General features: G+C 57.4%; 1 protein-coding gene across 2 annotated transcripts in view; it reads right to left on the bottom strand.

The window, feature by feature from the left end:
* SMARCD3 (SWI/SNF related BAF chromatin remodeling complex subunit D3) overlaps positions 1-18,139 on the bottom strand; it is a 33,497-nt gene that overhangs the window by 6,275 nt on the left and 9,083 nt on the right. Inside the window, exon 1 of one of the 2 annotated variants that reach the window (XM_070453907.1) lies at positions 2,877-3,375. The exons of the other annotated variant lie outside the window; for it this stretch is intronic. Within the exon in view, the coding sequence (XP_070310008.1) occupies positions 2,877-2,954 (78 nt within the window). The 5' untranslated portion in view covers positions 2,955-3,375. Of the gene's footprint in view, positions 1-2,876; positions 3,376-18,139 lie in introns of those variants that run through there. 2 annotated transcript variants of the gene reach the window in all.

The following is an 18,139-nucleotide window of genomic DNA, read 5'->3' as shown; positions in this document are numbered from 1 at the left end:
GTGAAGCAGACACAGGCGCCCGGCGGTCAGAACCAGGGCTCCGGGCTCCAGGCGCGCGGGGCTGCGTCTCCCCGCCAACCCCGAGCCCCCCGGCCCGTGACCCTGCTGCCGACGGCGCGATGCCGAAGGGGCTGGGAGGGGTGGGGAGGGTGGGGAGGGGCGGGGGCGCCGGAACCGTGCGACTTTGGCGGAGGGGGCGGGGGGGGGGGGTGGCTTTGCGTCTCGCTGCAGGAAGCTAACTGAAGCCAGGCAGCTAACTGCACAGGGCATCGCCAGCCTCGGATTTGCGGAAGGTGCCGCGAAGATGAATATTAATGGCGCCTTTCAACCTTTTCAAAGGATGCTCCTATCCACACGCTCCTCTGCAAGACGGACTGACGGGGCCTTCTATCCCCACTTGACGGATGAGGCAACCGCGGCTCAAGGAGAAAGGCAACCTAGCCAAGGTCGTGCAAGGCCCTTTCCTGAGGGGCCCGGGGTTTGTGCTCTCTCTGCTGCTTTCGTTTAGCTCAGGGCTGGGCTCTTTTGCTCCGAACTTCTGCCTCCCGCCTTCCCGTTTGCCTGCTTCCCACTCCATTTCCAGGGCGGTCCAGCCTTCCCATCTCAACCCACTTTCCTCTCTGGGCCCCTGCTTTTGACCCCTGGGTACCAGTCCCCGCCCCCTTCCTCTGATTCCCAGCCTCTACCGTCAAGGGCTTGGCTGATTTAGCCCACCCGCATAATTTACTCTCAAGGTGAAGGCTTGGAGGTGGGGCTAGAAGCAGCTTGGGCTGAGGTCAGACCTCACCAGGATTCTCCCATGGTGGGGCGTGGGGGGGCAGGGCGCGGGGGATGAGGCTCAACTGGTGATGGGTGGTCCAGAGGGCTTGGGTAGGTCAAAAGGATGGATATTTTCTCTTATATCCATCTCTCCCTTCCTGTCTGCCTGAATCACCAGAGATGGCCCCATCCTACAGACCACAACTACTCCCCACCCTACCCCAGTGAGGTCAGAAGTCTAGGTTCCCAGGGGGGTCACGGGGAGGGAGGTGAGGCAGGTGTGTTCCCTCGCCACTACCCGGATGCTCAGCCGGGATATAGAGGACAACCCAGTGCATCGAGTGAAGTGTTCCACAGACTTGTAAAACCTCACTTGTCCCCCATTCTAGAAGAGGCTAGGGAGGGCCCAAGGGGCCGTCAAGCGGAGGGTGGCCAGGATGTGGACTGGGACCAGGAGAGCCGGAGGGAGACCAGGAGCCATGGTTGCAGACCCAGTGCCCCTGTTATACTGTCTGAGCACCACCCACTCCACCCCAGGGGTGCAGCTGCTCCCCAGAGCAGGGGGTTGCCCTGCCCCTGAGCCTGGTGAATCTCCTCTCACTGTCCCCCCACTCCCTCGGTCCCTCCTGCCCTGCGCTGTGTCTAACCCTAACCCCCAGCCAGCCAGCTGTCTCTGCCTGTCGCCGCCTCAGCAGTGAGACCTGCCTGTCCATGTGTCTGCCTCCCCCACCCCACCTGACCCTGTCACTCACACCTCCAGGGTGGTGGCCCAGGATGGAGCCCAGGCCTCAGCCAGCACAGACAGGGCACTGGGAGTGGGGCTCAGGCCACCCAAGAACTGAAGCACTGAGTTGACTTAAAAAAAAAAAAAAACATGTGTATAGCCTCTCTCACTCCTAAATGGGCCTTTTTAAAAGAACACCCCACGCAGCAAGATCAGGACTGGTCACGAGGCTGACCAACATGGGGACCCCTTGGAAGTTAGCCCCAAGACCCCTGGGCCTGGAGGACAGGCTGCTTTGGGAAAGCCCCTTTCCTCATCAGCTACTCTCCCATTTAATGAGGTTGGTGGTACTCACTCATCTGCTAAGGAGGCCTCCGGAGCCCCTAGAAGGCTGTGCTGGCCACCAGGGATGGATGACCTGCCCGAAGGGCCAACATTCTAGGGGCTTTGGCCTCTCTTCCTGAGAATGTGCCTTCCTTGGGGTCACAACCAAATTTGGCCATAGTAAACCTGACTGCTTCCTTTATGCCCAGCTTCAGCACCGGTGGCCGTCCCAAGTCCTGGAGCCTCTGCCTCTCCTATGCCACAGCCTTTCCAACCCGTCCCCACCCCCTCAGCCCCGCTGGGCTCACTCAGGCTCCCCGTGGGCCTTCTAAACCTGCCCCTTTGGTCTCCAGGCCTCGCGTCCCTGACTCCAGCTCTTCCTTCACACCTTTGAGGCGTTAAGGACATCAGCTTCTGGTGGTGGAGGCTGCCAAGGGATCCTCAGGCCCCTTAACCTGGGGTCTGCCCCTAGAGAGGGCCTCTCTCTGGCCCTGATTGGCAGAGGCCAGGGGCAGAGCCCCAGAGCCCTCCGGCTGGGGATGCAAAGGTGATTCAGCCCCAGAGCTTCCCGCTCACAGGGCCGCCAGGGTCACCTGCTCCTTGCTCCGGAGACACTGTCCCAACGGATGAACAAGCAGCCTAGCGCAGCGAAGCCAAGTCCCCCCACCCCCCACTCCCAGGGCAGGGGTAGCACCTGGGCCCCACCAGGAAAAGAAGGGAGGACAACCCATCGGGTTGTCCCCTCAGGGGACGCACCCACTCACCCACTTTGGGGGAGACCGTCCACAAGTTCCACCCCCAAGCCCCGGACAGGAACCCATGCAAATGCCTGCCTTCCCCGCCCCGGGGCACCCATCCCCGGCCAAGCCGCCTGACGACGTGTTCGGGCGCCCCCGGGGCGCGCCGGCACGGGGCTGGGGCCGGGCCCACTGGGCCGCGGCGCTCCCGCTAGAGGGGTGGGGTGGGGTGTGGGGGGAGCGGGAGCCCCCTCCCGGCCCCTCCCGACCTTCCCTCCATTCAGCCCGAGCCAGCTCGCTCGCCCTCCCCCGCTAACTTTTCCCCCACTCACCACCCCATGGACCAGAAACTCAAAAAGTTTGCTTTTCGTGGCTTTGCGCGCCCCTCCGGCAACTTCGTCCGCGGCCATCGGGGTGGGCTCAGCGGCGCCTCTCACTCTCTCTCTCTCTCTCTCTTGCTCTTTCTTTCCCTTTTCTGCCTTTTTTTTTTTTTCCTCCAACTCTCCCCTCTGAGTCCTGCTGGGCTCTCTCACACTTCTACTCGAGCGGAGTGGGGAGGGGGCCCCTTCAGGGCTGCCCTGACGGCCCACGGCCCACGCCGCCGCCGCCGCCGCCGCCCGCCCGCCGCCGCGGCTGCCGCATTCCTGCACTGATAAGACAGAAATAGTCCGGCGGCCCGGGGTCCGCCTGTTGACTCGGCGGGGACGGAGAAGCCTGCCTTTCCCAAGCCTCGCCGGGCCCAAACAGCGCAGATAAGCGGCGAGGCTCGCCGGCCAGCGCGGCTCCGGGCCGCTGGGCAGCGGCGCCGCCTGCCCGAGGCCGCCCGAGGGCCGCGGGGAGGCGACGGCGGCGGCGGCGGCGGCGGCGCGGGGAGGGGACGCAAGGGGAGGCGGCCGGGGGGCTCGCCGGCCACCCGGCTTCTCTCGCCGCAAATAGTTTCTCGCTTAGGGAATTCGCCGGCAGGGAACAGGCCGGGAACAGGCCGTTCCAACTTTGCCCCCAAGTGGCTCCTGCCGCATTTCTGAGGCCCTTTTCCCCAGAGACCTGGCAGGCCAAGTAGGGAAACATTTCGCTGGGAAGGAATCCGGGGTGGGTGGAGGGGGTGGTGGTGGGGCGGGGGGGGCGGGAGTTGAGCCCGGAGGAGGCCTTTCTCCGGCACCGGGCGGCCGTGGTGGGTGTGCCCCGGAGGCGGTGTGCCCTGCAGTCCACAGATGTGTGCGCCCTTGTCTCACCGCTGAGTGTGTCTGCACCCTGGTGTGGGCACGGCCGGCGGCCGTGGGTGTGGATGTTTACGTGCGTGCACAGATAAATGCCTCTTCTGTGTGCCTCCCTCCACCGGAGCCTCCGGTGCGCGCGCGCGCGGGCGCGGGCGCGGGCTCGTGTGTGTGGCTGGACACGGTCTGTGTCTCCCCGCTCCGGGTGTCTATTTCGGGCTATGTGAGTCTTTGTCTCTCTGTGACAAAGTCGGGGCAGTAGGGGAAATTTCGGAGAGAGGGAGGTGGGCCAGGCTCGTGAGAACGGGAAGGGAAGCCGTGGGGGCAGGCAAGGAACTGGGGTGGACGGATGGGTGGGGAGGGGGAGGCCAGCGCGACCTGACAGCTTTGGAATGGGGTGGGGGTGGAGGACCCGCAGGATCCGGGCGCTGGGTATGGTAGGGCCAGCCTCTGGACCCCAAAGAAAGCAGGGGTAGGGGTGGGTCCGTGAGGGAGCCCCAGAAAGGGTGGTGTGGAGAGAGCTGGGGTGAAGGAGAGACAGGAAACAGGAGGGGCAAACCCTTCGAGTCCCCAGGCTGGGAGCCCTGGCCCCGCCCACACTCCAGAGGCCACACCCCTCTCCCCGCCTCCGGGAGGAAGCGCCCCAGGGGCTTTGGGACCAGAAGGGGTCAAGTTTATGCCTCCCGGGGCTGTATTGTCCGTTCCCAGGTGAGGGCGGGGCAGGGCCCTGGGGAATTTGCTGTAAATTTTTATTCGAGGCTAGATCCTGAAGACCCAGCGTGACACTCAGAGGGGTCCTGACCCTCAACCCTTCAAAAATTCGTCAGAGGTCGGGACCAAAAACCCAGGGAGTGGCTCTGCCTAAGGAGTCTTTTGCCTGCAGCCCGATTTCCTTGGCCCCCTTGTGCTTCTGGCTGTTATTGTCCATTTCAGTAGCCACAGCCGATCCCCTTAAAGACTAGAGAAGGCATGTGGTCCAGGCAGCTCCTCCTCTACCTTACCAGGGACCTAGAGAGCCCCTTCCTACCACACCTCTACCCAGGCTTCCCCTAGACACACACTCACAGATACTGGGTCCTGGTGGGTGGGGACGGGAGGGTGTTTGCCACTGGCCACAAAGGTGGCTGCTGGTAACCTGGGGAGGTAATCTCTCCAGTCTGCTAACTTCCAAAACCCCTCGCTCACTCCCATCTCCAAGCCTCTGCTCCCGCTATTCTTTTGCCTGGAATCCCTGAAAATGTTTCTCTACTTGTCCCAGTCACATTCATACCTTAAAGCCCATCTGGAGCCCCACCTCCTCCAGGAAGCTTTCCTTGGTTCCACTTCCGTGCACAGATCTTTCTGTTCTGTGAATGCCCATTATCATCTACCCTGGCCATGAAATAGCACTTTGCTGACTAATGTCTCATGTGCCCTGAGTTTCATGTGTGTTATGTAGGGTTTTCCGAATAGGCTGCAGCCCCATGGAATCCGGGGCTGGTCTTCACTGTCCCTCCCATGCCTGCATACAGGGACTAGACCTAACCCATGTCTGCTGACACTCTCAACCACCCAGAGCTCAGCGGGCCTCTGGACAGAGCTCATCCTCTGCCTCTTACCTGAAGGTGTGAGTCACCTAGGGCACCCCACCTCCCGGTGGCTGCTTCTAGCAGGGACACTTTGGAGGTTCTGGGGGATGGGGACAAGGGCAGACACCTCTAGCTTTGTGTAAAGCTCGGAGCTCTCAACTCTTGGGGAGGCCTTTGCGGGGAAGAAGGCACAGGAGGTGGATGGGCACAGTGGGCACACTTGGCCATTTGTGAGGGGCTGGTCTTGGTGGTGGGCGAGACTGAGGGAGTTGGTCAGGACAAGGCAGGGATCTGGTGGTACTGAGGGGAGGGTCACTCAAGTCGACAGACCTTCCTGGGCCACCCCAGGCCCAGGGCCTCGCCCTGCAGCCCCCTCTTTGAAAGACATCCTTACCCACACAGAGACAGCAGATATACAGTGCATACGTGTCCCCGGGGGCGCAAGCACCAATGCAAAGGCCAGAGGAACAAGGAGTCACATGAATTTGCACCCACAGGCACAACTCTATCACAATTCTGCCCACTCACAAGGCCCTCACCAGCAGACTGCTTTTACAGGGGCGATCCCAAGTGTGCCCCCACCCCCGGGGTGGGGGCTGCCTTCAGACCAGAAAGCAGAGGCGCCAGTGTGGGTGTCCCGGGGCCAGGACTCCCATCTCACAAAGACCAGGATCGTCAGGGCTCAGCCCCAGAAGGGCGCTCAGCAAGAGCCACGCCGCCCGCCGGCTCCTGCTTCCTGCCCGGGGTGGGCAGGAGGGCCCCGATTTCAGCGGGCAGGGCGCCCTTCTTCCCGGCTCGACGCAGCCGATCGTCCCAGGCCGCGCTCCGGGCAGGCCGCGCGCGTGTCCGCCCGGAGCCGGAGTCCCCCCTGCCGTCCCCCCATCTCTCCTTCCCTCGCCGAAGCACCACCAGCACCAAATGGCAAAGCGCCTCTCCCCGCGCGCGCGGAGAGATGCGTCGCGGCCGCCGGGACGGGCTCGGCGGCCTCCCCCACTCAACGGTGCCCGAGCGCGGGGGGGGGGGGGGGGGGCGGCCGGCGCTGGGGGTGGGTGGGGGTGAGCACGGCCCGGCCCGCGGCCGCCCTCCCTCGCCCTCGCCCGCCCGGGGAACCGGGCAGCGGCGGGAGCCGGCTCGGGCATGCGCACTGCCTCCTCCCTCGCGGTGAAGGTCAGCCCAGGGCCTAGCTGCAGGACTCAAAGGCGGCGTTGCGGGGTGGTGGGGGGGATGCAGCCGAGAGACTTTTAACTCCTTCCCGGCGGGAGGATGGCCACCGAGGCTGGGCTGGGGAGCCCGGAGGGTCCCACCCTCCCGCCTTCCGCGGGGGGTCCCCGCGGCGGGCACACGGCTGGGGGTGGGGCGGAGGGGGCAGGACGGGGAGGAGGGGCAGAATGGAAAGAAGGAGGCTAGGAGAGGAGGGAAGCCGATCGGGAAGAGAGGACGGCAAAGGAGGAACAAAGGAAGCCAGGCTGGAGGGGGAGACCGCGTTCCGCCGCCCCCGTCCCCGTATCCCCAGCAATGAAGGTCTCCTTAGCTCCATGAAATTACCCCCACAGACTGTGTGTGCGTGTGCGTGTGCGAGAGAGAGACAGAGAGATTGAGAGAGAATGAAGTGACACCACTGGATCAGGCTGAGGACCCCTGATTTTTCTGGCCCACCCCTAAACCCAGCTTCCACTTTCTCCACTGGTCACTAAACCAGGGCATGCCAGGGGGCCCGAGGGACAGCTGTGATCCAGCCGACCTCCCGGGCCCAAGTCCCAGGCCCTCAGGAAACTCTGGCCAGACCTCAGGGCCTGTCCCAGTCCCCCAGGGCTGGGCCAAGAGGAGTCTGCACCTTAAGCCCCACCTCTGGTGACCAGGGGCATGGCAGACACAGTCCTCCCCCTCCTCCTGGCTACTCCCCCCAGCCCTTCTGAAGCCAGAGCAGCCTCTCTCCTCCTGCGAGGATGTTTCTGGGCCCAGGACCTGCTCTGCTGCTCTCCAAAGGGGCTGTCCATCTCCATGGGACTTTGTCTTTCTGTGTCGGTTTTGCAAACACACACAAGAGAGACAAATATGATAGAAAGAAGCAAAAAAAAAAAGAGAAAAAAGTAGGGTGCCAAGACCATCATGTGACCTTGTGCAAGTCACTATACTTCCCCGTTCCCTGGGCCTCTGGGGCTCAGAGGGAGGGCCCATCTGGGATTCACAGTATGTTCCTTCACTCCCCTCAGGGCCACCGTTAATCAGGTCAGGCTTCCCTGGTGGCTCAGATGGTAAAGAATCTGCCTGCAATGCAGGAGATGCGGGTTCGATCCCTGGGTTGGGAAGATCCCCTGGAGAAGGGAATGGCCACGCACTCCATATTCTTGCCTGGGAAATCCCATGGACAGAGAAGCCTGGGCGGGGCGGGGGGGGGGCGGGTATGGTTCGCGGGGTCTCAAAGAGTTGGACATAACGGAGCAACTAACACTTCCACTTCCTGTAGCAAAAAGCAAGTCACACTGGCCTGGACCCATTCTGTGAGGATGGGTGGGTCTGCGGGGTGGTGTTTTTCCAGGACCCCGAGGGGTGCTATCACTGCCCCAGCCGGCTCCCACAGCCTCAGGGATACAACCCAGGACATAGCTCTGCCAGGGTGGGGGAGCGGCAAGTAGGTGTCCCACAGAGCCATCCTTGCTCCCTACTCATCTTCTTCCATGACCCGTCTGTCTGGGTAGATTCAGTGGCAAAAGCAAGAGGGCTCCAAGCAGAAGGGGGCTTCTCCCTCTCTTTCTTGGGGAGTGGGGGTGTAGGTGCCCACCTCTGCACAGCCTGGGGAGACCCACTCACACCCCAAGGGGCCGCAGCCAGCACTCTGCCATGATGGCACCCCGGCCAACCTCTTTCCTGGCAGACAGGGGCCCATCCAGTGCTTCTGATTTCCTCTCCTGCTTGTCCCACAGCTGACACCAGGAGAAGGTGCTGGTGGCCAGCACCCCAGCCCTCACCCCAGGAAGCTAAGCTCTGCTACGGGGCTCTGACCAGGGGGTTGGAGGGAGTCCTGCGAACCACTGCATTCTGAGGCCAGAGATATCACCTGAGTCAAGAAAACTGATACCAAAAAAAGAAAAAAAAAATCACCCGTACTTCCTTAAAGGATTTTTTGGGAAATTAACCCAAGTGGTAGCAGGCAATGGAATGTACAGATAAAATGTCCAGGGGAGTCACCAGGGCCCGGTCTCCAGACCTCTGTAACTCCTTTAGGAGGGAAGGGTGAGCCCTGCTCACAGGGTCTGAAAGGGCCCCCTCTCCTCTAACGCTAAGGTGCCACTCTGCCCTGGTGTCCCCTGGGCCGGGGGGGTGGGGCTGCCTTCCTGCCGTAATGCCCTGTGTGTGCCCACTGTGTCCAGCATCATTTCAAGGCCAAGACTCCCCTCAACTCCTGCACCCTTGGCCCCACAAGGCTCTGTGCACCCCTCTTCCAAAGCCATCTCCCAACCCAAGTCCTTCTCTGTGTGGCCTGTCATAGGAAAGTGTCCAACACAGCCATTTCTGTGAACATCTGTTTTGCCTTCTGTGGCAGAAGCCACTGAGTAACCACTCCCCCTGAAACTTTCTGTGCAGGGCAGTGGTTTTCCCAGAGTCCACCTTGCCACTAGCCTCCAGGTGGGGTGGGGACGCTCCTTGCCCCTCGCTGCGGCTGCTTCCAGACCCCTGGCTTTGCATTTTACCTCCATGGCGCCTTCTTTTCTGGAGCATCCTAGCTCCTGGCTCACAGCCATTCCCTCTGTCACCCCTGAACTCTTCCTGCTGCCTTCCCAGGTTCTCATGGACAGTCCCTCCCACACGTCAGGGCTCTGGGTTCCTCAGCCGCCTCTCCTCCAGCAATCCTCTGCCCTCCCTCAGTCACTCACACCAGCTTCATCTCTTGCATCCTTGTCATTCCAGCCCCACCACCAATCTCAGGCTTAAGCACCTCACTCTCTGACCACCATCTCCCTGTCCAGCTCCCCGACCTCCAAAGCCTGTGATGCCACTGGAACCACTGGTTCATTTCTCTGACCTGCATCTCTCATCACAAACATACCCTCTTACACTTACTCTTTCTTATTTTTAGTTATAGTAAAACATACCGCTATGGTTTTTCCAGTAGTCATGTACAGATGTGAGAGTTGAACCATAAAGAAGGCTGAATGCCCAAGAATTGATGCTTTCGAACTGTGGTGCTGGAGAAGACTCTTGAGAGTCCCTTGGACTGCAAGGAGATCCAACCAGTCCATCCTAAAGGAGACCAGTCCTGAATGTTCATTGGAAGGACTGATGCTGAAGCTGAAGCTCCAGTAGTCTGGCCATGTGATGCAAAGAGCCGACTCATTGGAAAAGACCCTGATGCTGGGAAAGACTGAAGGTAGGAGGAGAAGGGGATGACAGAGGATGAGACTGTTGGATGACTTCACTGACTCAATGGACATGAGATTGAGCAAATTCCAGGAGATGGTGAAGGACAGGGAAACCTGCCTGGCATGCTGCAGTCCATGGGGTTGCAGAGTCCAACATGACTTAGTGACTGAACAACAAAAAAAACATACACAACATAAACTTTACCCCTTTAACTTCCCTTGCATATACTCTTGGCATTCTTATTTAAGAGTTAAACCGGCTTTATCAACTTCTCCCCTGCACTCCAGGACCTGATGTGGCTGGAGAAGACACGCCACTCTTCCGACCTGGTCCCACTGTCATTTTCAGAGCTCGGACTTCAGCTGGCCTCATCTTGCCTACTGCCCCCCTCTGTCCTTAAACCATCAGGTCCTTCCCCGCTCTCGGTCCCCTATGTGAGTTTTCCACATCTTTTTCCTCCTTCCCCTCCTTACTCCCAGCTGACGCCCTTGCTTCTCACTTCCCCGAGAAAAGAGAAGCTTCTGAAGAACTTCCAGAGATCCTGCCAAATCCTCCCATCTCCCAGCAATCGCTCCCCTGGTTCCTGCAGCTGAGTTCTCTGTGCTCCCACCTAAACCCGGCCATCCCCCTGCATATGAGCTTCTGTCCCCCATCTGGCACACTCCGGGCTGTGGCTCCAGAACTTCTGCCCCACACTGTAGTCCTCTTCCCTGCTCCACAATCATTCCTTGGAGATCTCACCCATCACCCAGTCTCAGAGTTGTAAATACCTTCTCTAGGTTGACAGCTCCCCAAATTTTCCTCCAGCCCATTTTCTCCCCCAGTTCTTAGACTCCAGTGGCTACTCACACGCTGTCAGTTCCACCTGGATCTTGAATACATTTGCCCACAGTGAAACTCCAGCTCTCGCACCTCAAACATGGTTCGCTACCCACCCTCCTCACCCTGCTTCCCACTGCTCTGGCCCGCAAGCTGGACACATCCTGGAATCCTGTCTTTTTCTCCTATCCCACATCCAATCAGAAGGCAAATCTTGTTGGCTCTGCATCCAGAACCCAGTGCTTCTCACGTCTCCATGGCTCCCAGCCCGCTCCAATCCATGAGCAGTGAATAAGGTGGCTTCCAACCTGGCCCCCAGTGGTCTATTCTCAACACACAACCAGAATGGTCCTTTAGGAAAGGGAGTCAGATGGCATCACTTCTGCCCCCACAAACTCACCCCCATCTCATTGCCAGTGAGGGCTGAGTCCTGGGGGTCCCAGGACCCAGTCCCATCGCCCCTCCCTGCTCCCTCTCTGTCCTTCTCCTGCACCCCACCCCCACTTCAACTCCAGGCCCTCGACACTCCTGAAGCTTGGAACCTGCTGTTCCCTCTACCAGGAACATGCTTCCTCCAGCTAACACTGTCGCCTCTCTAAAATCCTTGTTCGAATGTCTCCCCTCTCAGTGGGACATTTCTGTCCACCCTGTTAGAGGCCTCCCTCCCCCATCTCCCTCCCCCTTGCACATTCTTATTTCTTTCATCCTCCTGGGTTTCTTTCCGAAGTCCTGAACACCTTTGTCCATCCTATATCATCTACTTATTTAGTACATTAGCCTTTCTCTTCTCTTTCCCCCACTAGAATGTAAGCTCCGCAAAGGCTGGGATCTTGATGTCTTGTGTATGGATAAATCCCAAGTATCTGGCACATGGCAGAGACCCCAATATTTCAGGTGTTAGGTGCTCAGTCGTGTCCGACTCTTGCGACCCCACGGACTGTAGCCCGCCAGGCTCCATGGAATTCTGCAGGCAAGAATACTGGAGTGGGTAGCCATTCCCTTCTCCAGGGGCTCTTCCCAACCCAGGGATCGAACCCGGGTCTCCTGCATTGCAGGCAGATTCTTCACCATCTGAGCCACCAGGGCAGCCCCAATATCTCAAAGGTGTGAGTAATGAGAACCCATTCCAAGTCTACTCATGATTTCCAGTGTGTTTCCAAATGCTGGGCGATGTTACAATCTGTGCTTGGTGTTAGCAGGATTAATAGCAACATCAGCTCAAGTACTTTCATTAACTGGTCTAACTGACAGGTCTAAACTGTCCTGTGGGGGCTGGGATTCCCATTCTAGAGATGAGGAAAAGGAGGTGCTAATGAAGTCATGTGACCTGCCCAAAGCCGCTGTGCTGTTCTAGGGCTGGGACTGCAGGCCAGGTCTCCCAAGGTCAAGGTCCCTCCCTGGCTTCTCTTCTTCACCTCAATCTGCCTCTCTGATGTCCCCTCATGGAGAGCCTTCCTGCTGGGGACACACACGCACACACATGCCCTTCCACCTTCCCCAAACACCTGTTTTTTAAAGAAGGAAATCAAGATCCCCAGAGGCCTGCACATTTAAGCTGAATTACCCTCAATTATCTTTTAAAATACACTCTCCCAAAATCTCAAGCAGAATGTTTCAAACACTGGGAATATAAATTCCAGAAAACTAGCCATCAAGGTGTCTAAAATTCATGTCAATGTGTTGGAAGAAGTTGCGTTGGTTCCTGTGTATGAATTACCTTTTAGCCAAAAAAATGAATCCTAGTTAAACTCTGAACAAGCCCCTGGCTCCTCACTGCTATGGGTGGATCAGCACGCCCTTCAGGGGCTTCTCCTGGATGGACAGATGGACACACACGTGTGTATCCATGGAGCTCCTGGGTGGGACCCACGCATATGGTCTACGATGTTGGGATGGCTCCCTGTCCTGCAGGAATCACCCCAGGTGCTTCCTTGGGGAACACGTGGTTACCTGCCCACAGGCCGTAGGCAGCCCCAGCGCCACCTCATCCTGCCTTCCTGATACCAGTCAATGGTCATGGGTGTGGAAAACTCAGAGGGTCCAATCTGGTCTAAGAAGGTAGGAGAAATGATCTGAGCAAAAGGCAGAAGTCTCTATCGTGTGCAGAGGGCCTGAGGTTTCTTGGGGAACCAGGCGAAAGTATGTGGGATTGAGAGACGATGGTCTGGGAGGCCTGCCCATGATCAAGGATGTCATGGTCAAAGCCAGGCTCAGCCCCTTCCATGTCCCGACACAGCACACCCCGGAGGTCTCCAGGGCTCAAACAGCTGCTCATGAAGCCCCACCATGGAGCAGGCAGGGGGAGACAGAGTGGGTGGTCTCAGGGCCTGGACCTGATTGGGCCATCACTCCTGGTTTCTGCAAACCTTTGTAACAAGGCCAGCAGGTGCCCTCACCCCCCACCTGTATAGTGAATCCCCTCCAGGTAGTCCCTCGGCCTGCCCTGACCCATGCCCTTCTCCCGAATCTGGGCCACGGCAAGCCACTCTCCTGGGCCAGAGCTGTGACCACGGGGCTTTACTGCCCTGCCCATTGCTTCATCTCTTCTGGGGTCCTGTCCTCCCCCAGGCCCTGAACCCGCTGCCCTGGGTGAGGTCTCTGCAGGCTCCATAGTGTGATGGCTCCGAGCTTGGACTCAAGAACGGGGTTTCTCACCTCTGGCACTGAGGATATTTAGGGGCTGGATAAAGCTTTACCGTGGGCTTCCCTGGTGACTCAGATGGTAAAGAATCCACCTGCAAGGCAGGCAACGCAGGTTCAGACCCTGGGTGGGGAAGATCCCCTGGAGAAGGGAATGGCTCTTTACTCCAGTATTCTTGTCTGTAGAGTCCCATGGACGGAGGAGCCTGGTGGGCTGCAGTCCATGGGGTCACACAGAGTTGGACATGACTGAGCGACTAATACATACACAATGCTTTCCTGTGGGGGCCATCATGTATTGTATGATGTTAGGAGCATCCCCAGCCTCTATCCAATAAATTCTACCAGTACGCTCCTCTCTCCACCTCTAGACACTGTTCTTTGTTCCTGGAGAGTGAAACTGCCCAGGGTTGAGAACCACGACTCTAGAATCAGACAGTCTTGGGTTCAGGCCTGGCTCAGCCTCCGCATGACCATAAATAAGTACAAGTCATTTGACCAGTCTGAGCCTCATTTTCCCCAGCAGCAAGACATGGAGCCCTTCACTCATGGTGGATGTGAGGATTAAAATGAGGTCGTATACCTGGGCAGACCAGCACAGCATCTGATGAAGAGTGAACTCTCAATGAATCGCCTGCTATTACTAGCTCTGATGCTAGTAAGCCTTCAGGACCCTGTGGGCTTGGCCACTGCCTTACCTCTGGGTCCTGCTGCCAACCACCCCCCAGCTCGGGGACTGCTGAAGACAGTGGCCCTCAGAGCCCCTCAGCGGGGCCATCAGGAGCCCCATGGAGGGTAGCCATGAGGGGTCAGCCAAGCAGTTATTCACAGTGGCCTGGGAGCCACAGGGAAGTCTGGGTTCTACCCAAACCACTGGACGCTTCTTGGATTGAAGAATGACCATTAGTACACAAGGTGGGTCTTACATTAGAAGCCCATGTAGAAAGTGGTTACGGGAGGGGCTGCAGGGAAGGAGGGAAAGGAAGACATTGAGAAGCCACCACGAGTAGTGAATCAACTGGAAGGAAACCCAAGAAGAACCCGTAAGGCCGCCTGTCGGGTCCAGGGAAGCTGAGGTTTGGGAGCTGCTGCTGGAGGCATCTGAAGGACACGCAGGGCCTCCCTGCAAGCCCCCGCCCCCTGCCCCTCCTCTGCTGGCCCCTTCGTGTGTCCAGTGAGCCCCCACTATGTGACATCTTGTACGACGTGCTGTTGACTCACACACTGGACACAATCTCGGCCCCCCAGGACTCTGAGTTTGAGGACTGGGTGGGGATGGACAGATGGGGCTGAAGGCGTGGACAGCCCAGGAGACAGAGAAGCGCATGGCAGCTCCTGCCCCCGGACAGCCAAAGCCGCAACATGAGGAGGGAGGAGCGGAGGGCCGGTGCGCCCCACCCCAGAGCTCCAGGCTTCCTTGCAGAAAAGATCAGCAAACGCCCCCAAGAGCGTCCTCCTCGGAGGGACTGTGGCCTGCTGGGGTGGCTGGCACTTGTGGCAGCGGTGGGGCCGCCAGCAGCCGAGCCAGGCCCCAGGGTGATGGTGAAATCTGTGGGTTTCTGGGAGCTGCACCCAAACCCTGGAGGAGACAGCAGGGGCACCAGGGCTGAGCAGCGCAGAGCTGCCCGAGGACGGGCTGTGTGGGTACCACTGAGCCATGGAGACTGACTGCCCGCGTATCTGTGGAAAAGAACCGCTGGGGGCCTTCCCCACCCCCGCGTGTTCCCACGTGGGGAAACCTAGAGCCAGGTGCGGAGCTGATGTCCGGTGGCCCAGAGGCCCTAGGGAGTCCGTAGTGGCAGCAAGTCAAACTGTCCCTCGGGGCCCTGGTTCCTCCTGTGGTGGGTGTGACCCAGGTCACCTCCTGGAGGTTCTGGCCACCCAGCACTCATCATCTCCCTCCTCATAAGACAGGACGCCACCTTCTGAAGGGGCTTCTCTGAGGGCTCAGTTGGAAAAGAATCTGCCTGCAACGCAGGAGATGCGGGTTCAATCCCTGGGTTGGGGGGAATCCCTTGGAGCAGGGAAAGGCTACCCACTCCAGTATTCTTGCCTGGAGAATCCCATGGACAGAGGAGCCTGGCAGGACAGTCCATGGGGTCGCAAAGAGTCAGACACGACTGAGCGACTAAACCACCCCCACCTTCTGAAGGCAGCTCTCAGAGTCCCCTCTTATGGGTAAATGGCGTCCCCTCCCTCCACCCAGTTCCTTTGCTGGAGACCTAACCCCAGTACCTCAGAACGCCATCTTTAGAGATAGGGTCTCTAAGATGGTGACCAGGTTAGAATGAGGTGGGTCACGAAGGTGTCCCTAATCCAATATGGCTGGTGTTATAAAATTGGGGAGGTCACGACAGAGACAGACAGACACAGAGAAGACAACGTGAAGAGACACAGGCGGAAGGCGGTGGCCTCCCAGCCACGGAGACAGGTCTGGAGCCCAACCTTCTCTCTCAGCCCTCAGAGGGAACCAGCCCTGCCCACGTCTGGGGCTTCCAGCCTCCAGAACTGTGAGAGAATGCATTTCCATTGTTAACGCCGCCCAGTCTGGCATTTGGTCATGGCAGGTCTAGCAAACTTATCCTCTCAACACTGCTCCTCACTATTCCTTAGGCTCCATGCCACCCCCCTCACCCCAGCCGCTCCCCTCACAGCTTCTGGTTTGCCTGAAGCCACGGAACGCAAGATGCTCAGAACAGTGTGCTTATATAAACAAGGTCCTACTGAATAGCACAGGGCACTACATTCAATATCCTGGGATAAATCACAATAGGAAAGTATATGAAAAAGATGGGAGTTCCCTGGCGGTCTAGTGGTTAAGATTCTGCGCTGTCACTGCCAAGGGTCCAGGGTCAACCCTTGGTCCAAGAAGTAGGCAAGCCATGTGTGAGGCCAAAAAAAAAGGACGTGTATATATATATATAACTGAATCACTTTACTGTTCAGCAGAAATTAACACAATATTGTCAATCAATTCCAATAAGAAGAAAATAAGAAGAAAAAAAAGGAGACAACTCTACTCCAATAAGAAGGGAGAAAAAAGAACGATGTGCTTATGAGCACAACACAGGGCAGGACCTGGGGGGCCGGAAGACCTGAGTCTGAGTCTTCATTCCACCACCTGTTGACAGGAGGACAAAGGGCCAAGGTCTCTAGCCTCAGTCTCTTCATCTCTAAGATGGGTTCAGCATTGTCTCCCCTCTCTCATCGCGTTAGTGTGAGTAGGAAAATAGAAACAAGAGGACATATGCGAAAATCATCTCTAGGTCACAGAGAACTGAAAGAAGTCCTCACTGTTCACAACGCAGCACTCTCTGGTAAACACCCACCCCACTCTGGGCTTGTACCGAATTTCCTGTCAATTAAAAACTTGACTCCCTTTCTACTTTGTGACAAAACATATCTCCCCGTCCTATACTTGTAAAGTTGCCTTTTTGGACTCAAGGATATTCCTCTTGTAAGAATTAACTGGTTATCCCAGCTAGAGAGCTTTTGGATCTCAATTCTCTCTCATCCAATATATCTCCCTCCCTTGCCAGTTGAGCACCATTCATAAATCCAGTGAGTGGGACCTTCTCTCTTCATCCAAGTCTTTATGGAACATACTGAAAAAGGCACGGGACAAGTCCTCTCTCCAAATGATCTACACCCTTTTGGCTTAGCCTTCAGCTGGCAGCAAATTTACTCAATCAGAGTAATACCCAGTGATGTGCCAGAGTGTCATGTTGGTAGTTTAAAATCAGCTCCAGTAGGAGTATTTATACCACGGAAATTAGCAGATGATACAAATCAGATTTCAGCTCCCCCTTCCCTCCCTGTCAAGAGCCAGTTGTAAATATTCACTAGCACACTGCATTCAGGCCACCTGTGTGTGTTATACTCAAGCTACTAGGAGAAACTTTGTCAAATGCCTCCAAATGAACACATGAATCTTTACGGAGCTTAACAGCCGATAAAACGGTTCAATATTCCTGATTTAATTTGGTTCTTTCAACATCCCAGGAAATTAAGTTTGGCTTTTGTGACCCACTGGACTATAGCCCACCTGGCTCCTCTGTCCATGACATTTTTCAGGCAAGAATACTGGAGTGGGTTGCTATTTCCTTCTCCAGGGGATCCTCCTGACCCAGGGATCAAACTCATGTCTCCTACAACGCAGCAGATTTTTTACCTGCTGAGCCATTGGTGAATAGGTATACTATTAGTGAAAAGTGAAAGTGACTCAGTCGTGTCTGACTCTTTGAGACCCCATGGACTATACAGCCCATGGAACTCTCCAGACCAGAATACTGGAGTGGGTAGCCTTTCCCTTCTCCAGGGATCTTCCCAACCCAGGAATTGAACCAGGGTCTCCTGCATCGCAGGCGGATTCTTTACCAACTGAGCTATGAGGGAAGCCTCTATTAGTATACCCATTTTAAAGATGAGTAACACAGGTTAATGATCAACTCAGAGCCAGACCGCCGGCAGGGACTCAAATGCCCATGTTCCGATCTCAAGGTCAACGTTCTCTTCCGCTCACCATCTGACTGCTCCCCCACCCCCGTTGGTTGTCACAAGCATCCTGAATTCCCCCAGCATCCCCTGCTTTGGGTTTACAACATGGACAAGTTGACAGGGAGCATCTCCAAGGCCCCGGCCCTTCCCATCAGCAGCACATCCCTGAGAACTGATGAATGATGCATCTCTGCCTGGGAGAGGGTCCTTGAGTGTTTGACAAGACTCTGCATTTTGTTTCTGATTCACTGATGACAGGAGGCCGCCTAAAGTGACAGCAACCCTTCGTGCCATGTGTCGCAGACTGGAGCCCCCTTAGAAACACCGATGTAGGGTTCAGGGCCTGAAGGTTAGAAGAGATGACAGGTGACAGGTGACAGGGTAAGGAAAGCTCGAGGTGGATGCTGCAAGCTGGGAGAGCCAGACAGGCTTTACTCAGCCCACAGTGCGTCTCAAACACTTTTAAAAAACCTTGAAACTGGGAAGCTTTCATAT

The sequence above is a fragment of the Odocoileus virginianus genome, chromosome 1 (genome assembly GCF_023699985.2).
Source record: "Odocoileus virginianus isolate 20LAN1187 ecotype Illinois chromosome 1, Ovbor_1.2, whole genome shotgun sequence".
Lineage (NCBI taxonomy): Eukaryota > Metazoa > Chordata > Mammalia > Artiodactyla > Cervidae > Odocoileus > Odocoileus virginianus.
This window is presented reverse-complemented; position numbering and strand designations above follow the sequence as displayed.